Source organism: Crotalus tigris, unplaced genomic scaffold (genome assembly GCF_016545835.1).
Source record: "Crotalus tigris isolate CLP2741 ecotype Arizona unplaced genomic scaffold, ASM1654583v1 scf7180000024167.7108832, whole genome shotgun sequence".
Lineage (NCBI taxonomy): Eukaryota > Metazoa > Chordata > Lepidosauria > Squamata > Viperidae > Crotalus > Crotalus tigris.
In genome coordinates this window covers 1,293,349-1,312,186 of record NW_024100417.1, presented here as the reverse complement: position 1 = coordinate 1,312,186, position 18,838 = coordinate 1,293,349, and the positions used below count along the sequence as shown (strand labels likewise).

The 18,838-nt window shown below is 39.7% G+C and overlaps 1 protein-coding gene and 1 long non-coding RNA gene across 14 annotated transcripts in view; one reads left to right on the top strand and one right to left on the bottom strand.

The window, feature by feature from the left end:
• The window catches only part of LOC120299022 (armadillo repeat-containing protein 12-like), a 63,946-nt gene that overhangs the window by 40,711 nt on the left and 4,397 nt on the right, over positions 1-18,838 (top strand). For 5 of the 13 annotated variants that reach the window (XM_039323391.1, XM_039323402.1, XM_039323392.1 and 2 more), the window contains 4 exons: positions 10,724-10,881; positions 12,232-12,366; positions 15,630-15,803; positions 17,569-17,640. In XM_039323391.1, coding sequence (XP_039179325.1) covers positions 10,724-10,881; positions 12,232-12,366; positions 15,630-15,803; positions 17,569-17,640 — 539 coding nt within the window. Of the gene's footprint in view, positions 1-600; positions 748-813; positions 878-7,819; positions 7,971-10,723; positions 10,882-12,231; positions 12,367-15,629; positions 15,804-17,568; positions 17,641-18,838 lie in introns of those variants that run through there. The other 8 variants (XM_039323396.1, XM_039323397.1, XM_039323401.1 and 5 more) reach the window with 5 other exon arrangements.
• LOC120299025 lies at positions 1,304-10,755 on the bottom strand. The gene is made up of 2 exons (XR_005554303.1): positions 10,624-10,755; positions 1,304-7,813 (listed from the first exon to the last, which is right to left on the bottom strand). It is a non-coding gene; the product is annotated as an uncharacterized LOC120299025 (long non-coding RNA).

Sequence of the window (18,838 nt, the reverse complement as noted above, 5' to 3'; positions counted from 1 at the left end):
ACCGGCAGAGATAGGTTTTCAGGCCTTGAAGGTTAGGATAGGATGGTGGGGTGGAGGTCTGGAGGATGTTCCATAAGGCTGACACTACAGCAGAGAAGACCTGGAAACTTTGCCAGCCAGAGTTTCTTGATCTATGGGATCTGCAGTAGGCCTCCTCTGCCGGCATGAGTAGGGCAGGCTTGTCTTAGTGGGATAAGACAAGTTGGTGCCTTCCAGGAGTTTTTAATTATATTTCCTGTTGCTACTGAAATCTGGCCATGCTGGCATGATGAAAAATGTGCACACAGTCCAAAACTCTAGGGGCAAGAAGAGAAGCCACCATCATGTTATCCTTAGAGAATAAAAACCTGCTATAGAACCACAATGTTTCTCCTCATCTTGAAGTGTGAATGTAAATCTGATTGTACCACAATACCACTAACCAATAATATTTGCCATATGAACATGATGCTTCTATGAGTGTCAAAATAAGTCTCTCTGGTTCTGAAGCTGAGTTTCACTATTGTGCTGCATGGGACCAGAAATATTCCCTGTGAATTGTTTTCAAAATTTATTATTCAAAAGCTGTGGCATTCCATTTGACAGAAAACTTCCTTTCAGACATACATCGAGATGCAGCTGTGCATCCTGACTTTTGCTAGCAATCTTCATCCACAGGATTGACCTCTGGGTGAGAAAGGATCCTCCCCTACAGAGTTAAGAGAATGGCTGGCAGTTTCATTTCTGGAGGAACTTCCAAAGTTCAAGGTACAGAAGAGCTGTTGGTTGAAGATTTAATCTTAGTAAGATGCTTTTTGCAAAGATGTGAGTTCCTTACAAAGTTTGTTCATGGAGTCATCTGGTAGATATAGGAAGTTTGTTCCTGTTTATGTCAATGGTAAGAATTTAATTGACTTTGGCAAGCAGAATCAGGCACCTGAAAGGAATTCTTGAGCTTTGTTTGTTTATAGTTTAGCCTGGGTCACATTGGCTTCCTTTTTTACAAACCCTCTAATTACTTTTAATATCATAGTCTAGTTCTTCTAACAGTTTCCGGATTGCAGTGAAAGTTGAGAAACATGTACAGATGGTGTAAATAAGGATATGAGGAATCCCCATGCTTATTTAGTGGCTGCTATACTAGCATTAAGTACCACTTACACCCTTCCAAAATATTTCTACTTTAAAAACTGCAGAAATAGCCTGAAAATGTCAGGTGTACATAATCTAGTCTTTTCCTCTTCTTTATGAGATTGAAAAAAGCTTTAAATATTGTGGGAGATGGCAACAGCGGTTTGATAAATCATGCTCTATATCACTTACGCAGAGTAGTGAGCAATTTAATAAAGTATTAAAAACCTTTAACTATGAGAACAGTATTAATATTAAAACAGAAGGGTGATATAAAATACTCAACAAAACTGGCTACTCTACCAATACTGTATAATGCAAAACAATAAAGAAGCCAATCTCATTACCATCCCCTGAAAGCAGGAATTTGTCAAAAGGCCTTGTCTCAAATATCATTAAATTTGTATCTTTCAAGTGACGGCACATAAAATAAGATCTCCAATGATGATAATTAAGTATGGGCAGGTTCTGGTAGTTGATCCTTCTGTCTGGCTTGTGTGCAGAAACAGGAGTGCCCTTGAAAAAAAAGAGAGTTGGTTATTGAATCCGTTGTTTTTCCTTTTGAGTCAAAAATTCACTGAGACTGATTCTCTGCTTAGGGCTAGGCCTAGCAAATGGAAATAACAGGCTCATCCAGAATGTGTCAGATGAGGAAGCTTAAATAGAAGAGGGGATTGTGATTATTCTATGGTGCCCACTGAATACATTTTCAATTTTTAATACTTCATAGGCAGCATCCTACCAGACCCATTTCTGCTGTTGTGTGTAGAGAATACCAAACATATAAATCTCTCCCCCCAATTGTTCCTACCCCTCTTATCCAATATGGCAAGAAGGGCATGCTCTAGGTCAGCTAGGGAGAGTCAGCTGATGAGGCCCAGAAGAAGAGACAATTTTCTCCTGGGGCACCCACCCTTTGGAATATCATTTCTCCCACCCCCATTAGATTGGACCCATCCCTGTTGGCCTGTGGCTTGTGATCAAGCTTGAGGCCCTAGCATGAGTTAGAGCCTGTCTCTTGGTTGTATGAATAGGTCAGATTATACCCGGCCGCTATGTATTTGTATTTTTGTTTTACGTTATGAATATTTTGCATTTTTATTTGTTTCATTGTAAGCCACCTAAAATCAAATAAAAGTTTTTGGGAGGGAGGAAGCGTTCTAGTTTTGGATGCCCAAATTTATTCAGGGTATGGATGTCAAATCTGCCGCGTCATGTGATATGTCACAAGGTATCTTGACTTTTTTTGCATTGCCAGAGCTGTGATGGGCGTGGCCTCTGCATGATGCAAAAGGCCTGTGGCAGGCAGTTTGTCACCCCTGATTTAGGAGTTCTGATCATTTCTCAGAGGAGGGTCATTTGTAGAAAAACTGAGGCAATGACTGGCCAGATGCTTCTTCAGCAAAAATGGCAGTATTTCCTTCAACATGAAGCCAGCCAGCGATTGCCAGATGTCTCTTCTCATCTCCTGGTGTTATCGGTTGAATTTACGTCATCCTCTTCCTAGCCTTGTTAGTCAGGGACAGCTAACCTGTGAGAAAAAGCAAGGTCAGAAGGAGGGGCCCAAGGAGAAGAGATAATTTGATCTTCTGAGTCGGGTCAGGAAAGAGGGAGACTTGCCTTTCTCTGGCCCCACCACCAACAGCACTAAAAAAATGCTTCTTCCTGCCCAAGGCCTCCCCTGCCAGCTGGCCCACCAACCCTTTAGGAACCCCCTTGGTAAACAGCAGGCTGAGTTGCTAATTGAGAAGCCAACATATTTGCTTGTCCGACTCTGCAATGAGCAATGCCTAGCTTGTCAGAGGGAGGGATGGTGGTGCAGCAGGGTTTGTGTTGTCATCCGTGCCTCGCCTAATGCAAACTGGAGCTGAAGGGGTTAAAAAGGTGAAGGCCCCAAGCCTGATATTGAGGAACAGAAACAGGCGGGGGGGGGGGAGGAGGAGAGGGTGTGTGCCTACGCGTGTGAGTGAGAGAGAAAGAACAGAACATCCTGTACCCTTGAGTATGAAAAAAAAAAAAAACGGCCCTGTAAGGGCAGAGTGGGGGTGGGGGAATGAAGGCAGGCAGACAAGCAGGCAGGCAGGCGCTGCTGCTGTGGGGGGAGCAGCTGTACTAAAGGCGTGTAAGAGGTGTGTGAGTGTATTTGTGTGGGCTTGAGAAGGTTGAGTACATGTGCACAGACAGAGAACATGGAGATTGGAAAAAAAAAACTTTATCAGAAGATGAGCTCCTGTGTTGCATTTAAAAAGAACGATAATCAGTTAATCAAATGATTCTGTATCAATGAAATCGGCAGAATTAACCTGTGGCTGGAACAGGAATTTCTTGAAAGGGGCACAGAAAGGCAGACACCCTTCGTTTGCAGACGCTGCCTGTAGGTGTTGCTGCAAAGATCACATTAAAAGAAGGCTCCTGCCTCAGCTGAGGAGAAAGCAGAATGCCTTCTCTAAGATGGTGCTCATCAGTGGCAGATTTGAGCGGTTCTGAAAGTAAAAACGGAGAACTTCACAAGAGATTATTGAGAAATTTCCTTTGGTCATCTGTTAAAGGTTGAATAAAGCCCTTTTATACATGAGTAACATGCAGCAAAAAATAGTGAAGTCATCCTTAAATGTTTGCATCTGACCAGATTTCGGGGAGAAGTCCTGGGCCCCCAGTCAACCCGGTGAGCATAGAGTTTTAAGTGTTACTAACATAGCTTCCCAATGAAAGCATCTATGTTGCCCATTTAAGTGCCCCTTCCCTTTCTCACTGTCTAGAGGTTTCAATGACTGAACCTTGGTTTATCATCTATCTCTCTATAGCCATTACCACAAAGTCATAGGGATGCTGGTTCTGGCTGTTATCAATTGTGGGATATCTCTTAAAGAGCCAGCTGTGTGAGGCCTATGAAATCTAGTGGGGATTTTTCACAACATAAGCAGAGGGTGGGAGGGTGCATTCTGCCAAATGTGCTCATTAAGTCAAGAATAAACATAACACGGGGCAACGAGAACCTTAGCAACAGCATCACTAAGAAATGATGGTGATTAAAGATTGACTCCAATAATGCCATGAAATAAACAACCCTTGTAAAAAAAAGTCTCTGAGAACATTAAGAAAAATTATTCAGAGGTGTTACCAAGCAGAAGACTGTTTAATAAGGAGCATGCAGTGATAATGTGACAGTGGACAGTGAACAATGAATAGTAGCTGATGAGTAATTTGGGGAGCTAAAAGTATGTGCAAGCAGAATTTTATGGGCCGGAGTTATTTTTATCCCGAATAAGATGTTCTAGGTTAGGAAGGGTCAAATTGCATACAGTAGGTCAGAGTTGTTTGCATAGGTTATAGAGTTGTTTTGCATGGCCTGAATCACATCAGTTCTTCAATCCAGCCATAAAGCTATTTGCATCCACATTCAGAGCCAGTACATAGATGCAATTGTTCCCACGGGCAAATTTGTTTTTCTTTTAAGTTATGGAGAAAGTGAAAGCCCAATGTGTTGATCATAAAATTCCTACAATTCTCCTTCCCTTATATATACATGTGTGCCTGTGTGTCCATTTTTTATGTCTGATGGCAGTGACACATATACAAATGGGTATCTCTGAAAACATTTGACAACTTGTCTTGTAAAAGCCTCTACTTGTTTTTCTTAAGCTGCTGGTGAGATCCTAAGCACTACTAAAATGGAGTCTTGTCAGCAAATATCATTTGTATATCATTAGATGCTGAAAAACTACATACCTGCTAGTGAAATCACCGTCTCACAAGTGGCGCTTGCAGGAGAATTTTATTATTGTATGTATTATTTCTTAGACTTACATCCCTCCCTGTGTCCAGGGGCTCAAGCTTGTATATTATACAATATACTCCCTTCTCCATTCCCCCCACCCACCCATAGCAACCTTGTAATAAGATAGGCTAAGTGAAAATGACTGGCCCAATATCACCTAGGGAGCCTCCATGGCTGAAAGTGAACTCGAACCTGTATTCTCCCCTCTCCTTATTTTAAGCCAACACCTTAAGTGCTACATCACAACATTGATGCGAATCTTCTCCTGTCCCCTAATTTTCTCCTTGTCTTTCACCATATTTCTGGAAAACAAACACATCTTTAGTAGAAATTGCTTAGGATTCCTGCCTTAGGACACTCTTCCCAAACTATTGTATACTTTTGTAAATGCTGAAGTCCCACCAGAATTGCTGTTCAGCTCCTCTCATAGGTTAATTGGTTCATATATTCACTGCAATCTACTTCAGTGTGCAACAGGCAAAGGATGACTATATGAACAAGGGGTTCATTTTAGGAATAGGACCTTACAGCAGAGCAGATTCTATCTGCCAAATGTTTACATTCTCTATTGATCCACATCTGCCAGACTGAAGCACCACCCTAGAACACATGCAAGACCCCTGCTAATCACATGATGATGTCATTGGGCCTTGCAATCATGAGCAGTTTGGTTATAGCCATGGTCAGTGGCATAGCTATGGGTGTGAAAAGGCTTCAGAAACAGCAAATGCCACTGCCTTGTGCTTACAGGGACAGTCTGTGTTCTTATTCAAAGGATTCTTGAAACATACTATATTTTATTCCTTGTAAATCTTACCATTGTATGATTAGGTAAATCTTGTTGAGTGGGAAATGTATAATAAAAACAAATCCTTTATTTTTGTGGAAGAAGGAAAGATGGGTGTTTAACAGAGACATGAACGGAGAGGATAAGACACTCAGTAGGTAGCCAGCAGTGAGTACCAACTACCTGACAATCAGTGGTGGGATTCAACCGGTTTGCACCACTTTGGCAGAACCGGTGGCTAATTTTTTGTTGCCCAGGCCAGAATGGACTTCCGGAAATGGCATCCACACAGAGAACCGGTTGTTCACATATTTGAATCCCACCATTGTTGACAATGGTCTGTTCTCAAGTACTAGCAAGAAATAGCAAGCTTTGAATGGCTGGCGGGTTGAAAGATCTCTACAGACTTTCAAACATAGAAACAATCCTATGGTTATAGCATCCTGCTGTCCAAATGATTCTGAAAATTGTCAAGGCCGTCTGGATCAGGGGTAGGGGAACCTTGGCTCTTTTATAACTTGTGGACTTCAATACCCAGAATTCCTGAACTAGCCATGCTGACTCAGGAATTCTGGGAGTTGAAGTCCACAAGTCATAAAAGAACCAAGGTTCCCTACCCCTGGTCTGGATCATTCTCAGGTGTGGTTTGAACTGCATTCAGAAGAATTCAGAGACGGGAAAACCTGATCATCTGGAAGTGCTTTTTGGTGCCCTAAGGAGCTAGGTTGTAATCCCAGTCAGCCAGTGTGAATAATTATTGCAATCATTTTGAGTGCTGAAAGTGGACTATACTTTTCTTATTAGTGTTCTCAGACTAGAGAGATAGAATTGTCATCTTGTGTCATGATTTCCATCTGAGATCACGAAAGCTGGATATGAGGCTGAAAAAAAGAACCTCAAAGGAGACAAAGGTCAAGTTCCAAAGAATCGGCTTCCTTCATCTGCAGCTTTTTCTTTCTGATTCATTGGGATACAGCCTAGAAACGCTGCTTCCTGGGAGTAGAGGGGCTGCCACTCAACTCAGGAGTTTTGCTGCCCTCTTCTGGAGTCTGATAAATGGTCTTCAGAGGCCTAAAAACACAGCAAATGTATCCCCTGCCTGAAGCAGAATTACAGCAATATGGGGTGCCATACTCTCATCTACTAGGCAATGTGTCATAGTGGGATTTACTTCTGAGTAAACAAAGTTGCGTGTGCATGTGTTTAAATGCCGCATTAAATTCATTTCTGAAAAAGTAAATGTTATATCCAGTAGCTATATTTTGTTCTTTGTCATGGAAACACATACAGTTAAATTCTAAGGGTAGTCAAAATATTTTCCTGCCTGAGAAGATTTCACCTCTTTACCCCTGATATACATCCCATATACAAAATCCACCAGAATGGGCAATTCATTACTGATTTACTGATGGCAGTTATACTTCTACAAAAACAACTTCATCTGGTTTACAAATAGTAAAACAATTAAAGGAATAATAATCTCTTCCAAAATAATAACACTTTAGCTAAATATTTATAAGACAGACAACTGAGCAGCAGGGAGAAGGAAACAAAGCTAAAAGCTAAAATGTGGATTCAAAACATCTACACTTTGAACATTAAAATTCTTCTTCAACAAAGTACTTGTGGAAAGAGGATATTTCATATCCCCCAAATAAAATTATGTTCGTATGGAGGTTAGGGGTTTCTAGCTGGATCTTCTACTAGTTACAGCTCATCAATTTGGAGAGGGCTGATTTTCTGTGGTTCACAGTGGTTTTCCAAAATACTGTAACACACAAGAGAGGTCTTTTTTTATCTTGCTTGCTCCCCACTCCCTCTATAGGTAGAAAAATGCTAGAGATTGAGCTAGCTGACCTGCTATGTGCAAAGCCTGTCTTCTGTTACTGACTAATTATTCCCCTTAACATCTTTTCATTCCAAATACAATGCCAAGAAATTATCTCTCAAGATCTCAGAGTATTTTCATGATATCAGGAGAAGGAGAGAAGATTCAGAGGCCTAACCCTTATGATGATGATGATGTGCCAGAGTTGTCATGAAGGACACAGGTGACATCACAAACCATGTGAGGTGCAGTATTGTCACAGGTGAAGGATGGGTTGGCCTGTAGTCAGGGCAGGGTTCCATCAGATTTCCTGGAAGTTTAAAGCAATATGAAGTACAATGAGCTGATAACTACTAACAACATGGTAACTGCAGCTACTGGAGCTACAGCCATCTATTTGGTGTCGAAGGCTCTCCTAGCAATTCTCAGAAGCCCCCCCTACAGCCCCGATTCAATGAACTTAGCCAGTGAGTTAAATGAAATAAGGGTTGAACATGCTCACAATATATGTTGTTGCTGTTGCTCTCCTTCTCTTTCTCTTCCTCCTTGCCAAGCTTCATGGAGACTGATATCCAAATGAGAAGTCTCACAGTCGGAGATTCATGGACACAGATACTAGAGAAGCCCTAATGGAAACTTCAGGATTGAAGTCCTGTATATTTAAATCTTCTGTCTCATTTTCCTACCTTTATTTTGTAATGGACTGAGAGCCGATCTTTTCACCTAGTGACAAATACCTCACCCCTGAATATTACTCTTTAAATGGACCAATTACTCTCCAACTCTTTGATTTTAATCTTGCAAGCTCTTACCTTCACATCATCTCACTAGTTTCTCCTTCCCTTGGATCCTAAGATGTCTCCCCTCTTTTCCCTGGCATGAGGAATTGCAAGGGCAGTTCCCACTGCCATCTTCCCTCCCTGATACCCCAGAGAAGGAGGGGAATGTTTGTATTCCTAACAGCAAAAAATAGGTAGGATTTCCCTGGTCCAAAAAACTTCCATTCAGCTTCAGGCAGGGGAGAGATGAGAATATGAATGAGAATATGAATAATGAATCTCATTATGACAACAGAAAATAGGCAGGGGAGAACTTCCATTTCTGAGGTATCTTTCTCATCTTCTCAGTCTGGAAGTAGAAAGAATTATTAGGTGTTGATGCCAAATTATAAGGCCAGTCCAGCAGTTTGGGTTTATGCAGGTAGTGGAAATGGAAAACATCTTGATAGGTTGATATTCCCATCTGCAGTGGATGTTTTCAACCGCTTCTCATGTTCTCTCTGTTTGTTCTTTCCAGTGCTGACTCTTATTTGCAATAGACCACCCTGCTGTCAGGCTCTGTGTTTCTGAACTGACAACTTTCCCCTTCCCACTTACCTCTTCTGATTCTTCCTGGAACACTATGACTGTCATGTTTGCTTTATCACTGATTAGTCATCTTGACTGTTGAACTAAAATAAAATAAGGGGAAAGAAAAAGAGAACTGGAAATGCAGAAGAGGGTCTTGCTAAGTGTATCTTATCTGTTGGCCAAGGGTCACTGGGGAAAAGAGTTGAAGCATGTGGCAGCTGTAGGACCAAGTGAGGTGGAAAAATGGAAGTACAAGATATGTTGAGCTGAGTAGGAATGTCAAAAAGTTTGCACCAATTATATGCTATCAGAGAATCACTGTCATTTTATTGCTGCCACAATTTATCCCTGCTAGCAAAATAATTGTATCTGCTTTGTAAAGACCCTTTGAGTCCAGCTAGGCTGCTGATTATGACAACCATCCAAACATTTCCTTCTTCCATAATGTTTTTTTTTTAAATTTCTCACTTTAACCAATTCTTCTGAATTCCAAGGTGGCCTTGGATCCAAGTAGTAGACAAGACCAACTTTGCTTGATCTTCAAAACAGCCAAGATTGGCTAGAAGGTATCACCTACTGAGGTGTAAAACTAATGACTTGTCTACTCAAGCATTTTGTCCCAAGTGCAACCCAGTATGCACCATGCAAGGACACTATATGAGAAGGAGACACAGTTGCAAGTAGAGGTGAAGACGTGAGGGAGATTTGATATCAATGACACAAAAGATGCTGAGACCCTAGAAAGTGCAAAGAGCACAGAAATGATAAGGGGACTAGAGGCTAAACTGTATGATGAACGGTTAAGGGAATTAGGTATGTCTAGTCTAATAAAGAGAAGGATTAGGGTTGACATGAAAGCTGTCTTCCAGTACTTGGGGGGGGGCAGTTACAGTGAGGAGGAGGTCAACTTATCCTCCAAAGCACCTGAGGGTAGGACAATAAGTAATGGGTGGAGGCTAGTTACAGAGAGATCCAGTCTAGAGCTAAAGAGAAATTTCCTGACAGTAAGAATAATTAATCAATGGAACAGCTTGCCTCCCAGAGTTGTGGATACTCCATTGCTGGAGATCTTCAAGAAAATATTGGATAGCTATTTGTCCAAGATACAATAAGGTCTTCTGCTTTGGGCAGGGGGTTGGACTAGACTTCCTGGGTCCCTTCCAGCATATGATTCTATGATTCCTGCTGATGTTTCTCAGCAATTCACAGTGAGATTTAGTATCTCTGATGGTGGATATTATACATAAGCCATTAGTGAACTTTTTCTCCATAACCTTGTCTAATTCTTTTAAGAATCATCCTACTTGGTGTTATGAGCCATGGTGGTGCAGTGGTTATAATGCAGTACTGCAGATTATTTCTGCTGACTGCCAACAGTTCAGTAGTTCGAATCTCAGCAGGCTCAAGGTTGACTCAGCCTTCCATCTTTCCGAGGTTGGTAAAATGAGGACCCAGATTATTGGCGGCAATATGCTGACTCTGTAAACCGGTTAGAGAGGGCTGTAAAGCACTGTGAAGTGGTATATAAGTCTAAGTGCTATTGCTATTACTGCATTGTATAGGAATGAATTTCATAATTTAATGATAATCACAAAACCCCGGGACACCGCAACAGTCATAAATATGAGTCAGTTGCCAAGTGTCTGAATTTTGATCATGTGATCATGGGGATGCTGCAATGGTTGTAAGTGTGAAAAATGGTCATAAGTCACTTTTTCACTGCTGTTATAACTTCAAATGGTCATTAAATGAATTGTAAGTCAAGGACTACCTGTATATGTAGGATATTCCAGTGCAAAAGTGTCTTCACAGGAATTTTAAACCATCTTCAGTTTCATGTTGGAATTTCATTTTTGAATGATTGCTTCTAGGTCTATCTTCAGAATCTTTCTATACTGTATCTGTAAAAGCAAGCGTTGCAGGAGAGCTCAGACGGCTTCTGATGTCCCTCAGTCCCAACCTAGATGATGACACCAAAAGGATGACTCTTCGTAATATAACTCAGTGTATCTGCTTGAAGGAATCTGAGGTGAATGTCCTACATTACAGGACATGCTGTGGAATGTGATAAGGAAGGTTGAGTCTTATGCAGCTGCACAGGTCTATAGCCCAATATCTTCAGCCTTAAAGTTCCATTATTACCATTCCTCATTTCATTAGAGATCAGTTTCCAAGGCTGTACTTTTTCTGGTAAAGGGGATGAGGGATTCTGCAGAGATCAGCCTAATGTTTGACTGGGAGATATTTAAGGTGTTTTTACTGGAAAAATTAAGGTAGATTTCAGCAGAAACTGAAAGGTATGTTAATAGATCATGGCTGATAAAACCAACATTTCCTACCTGTACATTTCCTTCCTGACTTTTGGGAAAATCAGACTCTGGCTGGACCTGGAACAGATATTGGAATTACTGTTCTTTTTACTGCATTGTGCATCATTCATGAAATCCTTGAATGTGAAGGGGAGACTACCTTTGTCCTAATGTACACTTAAGTGCAGGTAGTTAGGATATATTTCATCCCAGGATAAGCCTGGGACCTGTGTGTACTCTGAATACAATACAGAGGTCTTTTGGAGATCAATAGATTTCCTCAGTTCTTTTTTGAACTTGGGGGCATTAAGTGTAAATTAAGCACTTGTCCCCTTGTTTAGAGATCAAATCCCATTCAAATATAAAAGTCAAAAACCCCAAAGCCGCTCTAGTGGTAAGTTTTTTTTATAAAAAAAAATCTTACAATTGCCTTGCCCAGTGATTCTTGATCCTATGTGAATCTTGCCAAAATTAAAGTTCTCAGAGTATGTTTTACTACAATTCACCTCAATCCAGTGCAGAGTTGATGGGGCTTGTGATTAAATATATTTAGTGACTACACAGGAATATCCATAAGGAATATGGTGGTTGCATTTTGGCGGGTGGAATTGATAAAGACATGGGATACATTTGGCATTTATTCCAGTAAAATGCAGATTATGCTATCCCTGCACCTAGAATCTGCAGTCCCATTGTGAAATTGCTCTTTAGGATCAATGTCAATAGAGATATATTCAGTGGTGGGATTCAGCTGGTTCGCACCACTTCGGCAGAACTGGTAGCTAATTTCTTGTTGCCCAGGCTTAGAATGTACGTTCGGAAGCGGCATCCACACAGAGGACCGGTTGTTCACATATTTGAATCCCACCACTGGATGTATTGCATCCCTCTTGACAGTTACCACTTTACTGTCTATATTTGGCCTGTGATTTGGTATCTCAACCATCAAATCTTACATCGTGCAGGTCAGATGGTGTTATGGTGAATATGACATATTTGGTGCATTTCAAATATGGTAGTTGATAAGGCTGATGTGCATAGCCACGCGATTGCTTCTTTCTTACTTCTAGGCAAATGGTTGCACCAATGATGACATAAAATTAGTGGCCTCTTTCCTGGATGATAAGGATAAAGAGACTAAAACTGAGACCTTGAACGCCCTCAAAGCCTTCACTGCCGTCTGGAAGTTTAAAATCAAAATCCAGGTAAACGTTTTTGGAAATGGTGTATGGACCCCAAATTTATCTCTAGGATGACTGATTTCTTGTAGTAATGAAGTTTTTATGTATTTATTTATTTAATTTATATATTATCCATCTCACTGATAAAGGTGACTCTGGGCAGCATTTAAATCATATATAATCATATATATGTAACTGACATTAAGGATGTTATCACCTGCCTAACCATTCATAAGGATTCTGAGCTCAGCACACTTTTGACAGATGTGGTCTTTTTATCTTATATTTGCTATTGACTAATGCTTTGCTTCCTTTTTGGATGTTTTTAGGTCTTTTTTCAAAGTATGTTCTGTATTCTATTTTCCAAATTGTATTTTAATTATTTTTGACAGCTGCTCTAGGACATTATTAGAAAGGATTGGATAAAAATAATTTTTAATTAATAAAATGAACACCAAGAACAAAGCTATTTAATGCTCTACTTTGTATATTCTCCCTTGTGTGGAAATATGGTCTATAAATTAATTCAATATAGAAAGTGACACAGAGGGGGAAAACATACCATTGTCTAACAATCTACTGAGAGATTTCATATTTCTTGCAAAAAGCTAATATTGTGCAGCCCATGATCTGTGGGTCATGGTTTTAGATATATTTCCTTATCTGAATAGATAAAACAGAATCACCATGGACAGGCAAAAAAAGCAATGGAGCAGGAGTGACTTCCAGCTTTCTGCAGCTTCCCCGTTGACTTAGCCTGTGGGAAGCTGGCAAGAAGGATCAGAAATTATGAACACATGACCTCAGCTGATCACAATGGTGCTACAGGGCAGCACAGCCATATTGCAGCAGCCACAATTTTGCCCATGAAAGTAGTCTGAAAATCCTTGCAATTTCAAACCCATAGGTGTGAATAGGTCCTGGATTTCCTCAACTGCCGGATTTTTTTTTTATATATATAAAACCAGGTTGTGCAGGATGGATGATGAAAACCAATATTGCTGACAGAATATATAACAGGGTTGTGGTCAATAATTTTACATCAACATTTAGCAAACAAACTGGAAAATAATGTGCACAGTCTGGAAGTTGAATGTTCATGGCAACTGGACTTCTTTTCTTTTTGGTTTGAAATGCTTTGCTGCTTATCCAACTATCTTTATCAGACTGAAGACTGTTATTCTGTTGGATTTCAAACCAAAAAGAAAAGATGTCCAGTTGCCATGAACGTTCAAGTTCCAGACAGCTCTGCTTGGATGACTGGGATTCCTTAAAGTCCCAGTTTTATAAACCTCACTAAATAAACTTGGAAAACCTTTTAAAAAGCATCATTTTGGATTTTGAAATGTACCAGGACAGAAACATCAATATAGGTCTCGTAATACATTAGAGAATAATCAGGAGTATTTCCTGTTTTCATAACAAAATCTATTATTCCTTGGCGTGATTGAAGCACAGTCATATAACCTACTTGGTCTTACATTATCTTAGGAAGTGTTATGTTATATAAAAATTAATTACTTTGTTCCTTTGTTGTATTTAATTCAGTTTTATGTAATCGAGAGTAACATTTTTAAAAAGTTGATTTATTGACTCATAAACTATCTATTTCCTGGGCATTCTCTGTGGTTTATATAAGAAATAGTACATAGTTGCAACTATTTCAGATGAAAGATTAGTAATTACCTTTACTTTTACTTTACTCCCAGTCCTTTTGCTTTATATCATTCAGTGATTTTGTTTCAAAACATAGAGGGAATTGTGTTCCTATGCAGCATGAATAAATGCTATGTGTAATTGGGATTTTGAATCATCTGCATATATGCTCAAAAGCATATTTTCCTGTTTCTACTTGTTTATTATTATTTTTATAGATAGAGCATTATAAATAAACATGACCACACGTACACATGTGCACGTGAGCGCGCGCGCACGCACACACACACACACACACACACATACTTTAAAGGAATTCCAAACAGCCAAAAAAGTACAGTAATCTATAACAAAAAATTTAAAAACTTGTGAATACTTTAATAAAGTTATATTTAAATATAATCTAGAAAAAATAAGAGTTCCACAAGGAAATGCAATACATTCATGAACAATCAATTAAAAAAACCCTTCTGGATCTCTTATTTCTTGTTCTCCTACAAATGTAGAGTAATTGAGAATCAGAACTACTATATAGCTATTCAATTTTAAATTTCCACTTATGTAGACTAGACCAACCCATTTGATGGATAAAATACTGTTCCTTTGAAGAAGGACAGGCTTTTCCTGTAAAAGAAGGGAAGTTCAAAAGTAATGTTCCGAAGTATTACTTCACAGAAAGAGTAGTGAAAACATAGAACCAACTTCCAGTGGAGGTAATGGGTCAATCATTAGTAACTAAGCTTAAGCGTGCTTGGGATAAACACATGCCCATCACCTGACAAAAAAAATTTAAAAAATTAAAAATTCAATGTGCAGACTTGATGAGCCACTAGATCTTTTTCTGCTAGCAGTTCTCTATGTTTCTCTTTCTAACAGTAAGCTACTCAATTTAGTAGGTATCTGTCTTCTCTTAGAGGTATATCCAGGGCTTTTTTCCCTCATAGAACGCTCAGAACGGAGTTCTGGCACCTTTTTTGGATGGAACCTTGTAGGGTAGTCAAGGCGGGTTGTATGATGTGTGTGAGTTCCGGCACCTTTTTTTTTTTTTTTTTTTTTAGAAAAAAAGCACTGGGTATATTTAAGATACTTGGCTTTCACATAAGTAATAGAGATGCCATATTGGGCTGAAACTAAAAAGGGAAAGAAAAAAGTATATATATATATATATATATATATATATATATATATATATATATATATATATATATATATATATACACATGTGCGCTAATATTTCCAAACATTAAAATAAAGATGAAACAAATTGTTTTGGGGAGGCTGAGATGAATTTTTAAAAGCTAAAACAAAAAATTCCTTTCACTGAATTTACAGTTGCATATTCATTGAAAGGACATTCTTTCAGCTGCCAGTAGAAGGCACTATGATCAAGGGGTATGGTTGATTTTTTTAAAATTCACAAATTTAAAATTAAAGCCAATGTGTTGGCTGCGGAATTTTGGAAGTGGAAATCCATACATGTAAAAGTTGCTAAGGTTGAGAAGCACTGCAGTTAACTTTAAAGATGTATCTTTAAAAAGTCAAAAATCAACTATTTACATTCCATCTCAAAGATATACAGATTGTCAACTGCTAAGGAGAATTCACTTTTTCTTATATATCTTTCTTTGCAGGAATATGTCCCCAAAATCATTGAGACTGTGACAAGCAACTGGGACAACAATCTGCAAATAGCTGGTTTGAAGCTGCTGAATGGGTTGCACATACCAGACTACACACACACATTATTGAGAACACAGCTTACAAACTTTATGGACATTCTGCTCACCGCAAACACTTTAACCAAGGTACACAACACACAGGCACTTTCTTCTCTTTCAATAGGCCCAGGGATTTGAGACTGGCTAAGCTTGGAACAGAGCAAAAATACATGTCTATAAAGAGATGCTAATAATATTCAGAAATTTTCCTCTAAATTCATTGTTAATTGCAGCCATTCAGATTCTGATTTATTCTAGTTCTCTGACTCAGTTCTGAACCTAGTTTCTGAACCACCCTCCTGCCCAATCAGCCACTTTCTGTGGATCATTAAGTGTATTCGGTCCACACTAAATAGTATTTTCTTTTTCTCTGATCTTTTAAAAATCATTAGTATTCTTTGTCTACCTTGGGATATCTTATCCTTTGCTATTGGCTTACTCCTAGTCATTGATGTTGCCCTTTTGGCAACATGAAAATGGTTACAATAGTTCTCATATCCTGAATATTAAAAATGGAACAAAAAGGTTGGGCCCAGAGTAAAATGTTAAAAACTCTTTATTCAGGCTTTTCCAGAGCAACTATTCTGTGCCCCAACTGCTGTTAGGTCCTTATGAGAACTAATTATACTCAGCCACCATTGGAGTATGTTAAAACATATGTGTTTTAACATCTGCAAAAATAAGAACCCTGAAGCCTGCTAAAACTCTCTGTGTTGGGTAAGTAGTGTCAGTTTGGTTACATTGACAACTTCAACATCAGAAATGCAGAGAATAATTACCGTATTTTCCGGCATATAGGACGACTCGGCATATAAGACGATCCCTGACTTTGGCGTCAAGTTGCATGCCTAGAAAGTCGTCTTATACACCGGAAACTACCGTAATTTCTGGCATATAAGATGACTTGGCGTATAAGACGACCCCCGACTTCAGCGCCAATTTGAATGCTTTAGAAAGTCGTCTTATACGCCGGAAAATACGGGGTATTAGAATTCATGCTGCCTCTCACTCCACTTATCAAATCAGTTTTGCCGAACTGCTGTCAGACTAGAAAGCATTACATGGAATCCTCAATCAGTCTGACTCATGACTACATTTTGCAACTGGTAATCTGTCATAGATGCTCTGGAGGCCTGCCTAATCAGGATCTATTGATAAAGGTGCTCTTCTCCTCATGCCTTTTCTCTCTAATACAGACAGGCAGGAGAGGAAGAGTAAAAACAGAAAGGGGAAAAGGCTATTTTCCAGCAGAATAGATTTATCCTTCTGCTGTGTTTGATTTTTTTTTACTTGAGTGATCTTGGACTATAAATAAACTTCCACCTTTAATTTCCCCTTCCCTCACATGCAAATGAATAGAGGATATCAATCAATTTGCTGGTATATTGGGAAGTGTTGATATACTGAGCAGTGCAGATCAGCTTTTCAGGAACCCAGGCCCCTAGATGCTGAGCTATTTCCTCTCAAGCCATCACTGGAGGGATATGAAATCTGTACTCTTTATTGTTATTTTGGCTTATAATCATTGGATGACTCTAGATCAGGCATGTCAAACTTGCAACGTCACGTGACATCACGCAACGTATTGGGACAGTTTTGCCATTGCCAGCAATAGGGTGGGTGCGGCTTCTGCGTGACGCATCCAGCCCACAGGCCGGCAGTTTGACACCCCTGCTCTAGATTGATGCAATAAAGCTCTTATGGGGAAATGACCAGGAACAGCAACAACAACAACAAAAATTACCAGCAATACTTCTTTATTTGCTAGAGAGCTCTAGTTGCAAAGGAAGCTACAATGGTCTAGTTTCTACATGGCAGTTTCTAAAATGGATCTTATCACCTGTTTGATCAGATACAAGTTCTCAAATTTCTTGGTACACTCATTGAGAAGAAAGACTTCCTATATGACATCATGAATTGTCAGGTAAGAAATTTGTGCTGGGGTGGGAGGAAGCAGTAGGGCATAGCAGGAATTTCTGGGAGCTGTAGAGAGGTTTGGGGGTTGAGTTTTATTTCTTCATAATCTTTTATTTATTTTATTTATTTAGCCTATGGCATTGTTACAATAGCCAGGAGACTACAATGTTAATGCAGAGGAGTAGTTGGCCGCCTGTTTACTAGCTATATTAGGTACATACTTGCACGCTTCCCAAGATGCACCACAGGAGGGCGAACTAGCTTTGCACCTGCGAGAAAGACGAGCGGCTCTTCCTGCAGCGTCATCAAGGCCCCCTTCCTCCACCAGAGCCGCCTCATGAACAGGCATTTCAACTGGGAAAGTTCAGAGCCAGCAGGAATCTGCCGGCCTGCATGAAGCACCAGCTTGTCTCCCCACTGAGGTGGTACCTATTTATCTATTTGCATGGAACGTGCTTTCAAACTGCAAGGTGTGCAGAAGCTGAGACAAGTAACAGGAGCTTACCCCGCCATGCAGTTCTAGGATTTGAACCATTGGAGCAGAGACCATCTCCAGCATCATTGAGCCACTGAGCCACAGCACCTCTTGCTTTTTCATAAGATCTGAGTACATAGCAGCAACTTATGAAAGCTTGATCTCCTAAGTTCTAGAAATCTATGAAATATAGTTTAAAGCCCTGTTTTATGTCTGGAATCAGTCAGAAAGCTTTCTAATCTGTGGCAAATCAAAATAGTTGCCAAATAAAGTCAGATCAAAAGCAGAAAAAATAAGAATGTCCATTTATCACACCATATAGCTAAGCACTGCCAATCTATTTTCATGGTCTGAATTCATAGTACATAAATACATCTGGTCAATCCCAAACAGCATTGGTTAAAATCACAGGCAAGTGACCCAGAGACTGCAGTTAGCAACACTGAGATTTTAGTGAGCAGATTCAAAGGCAAAAATAAAATTATGTTTTCAGAGACCTAGATGTTGCTTATGGAGAACTTCCAGATCCTACAGAACGTATCTCAGCTGTTCCTTAAATCTGAATCTATCTACATTCTCTGGGTTCCGATGCAAGAGGACAGGCATAATCAAGCACTTAGCTGCCATATTTTTGGCATCCCCTTGATCCAACCTTGTCCCTGTTACCCATCATGAATATGCAAGCTCCTTCTAGCCCCAATCCAGAAATAGCATTTCTTCCTCATCTTTA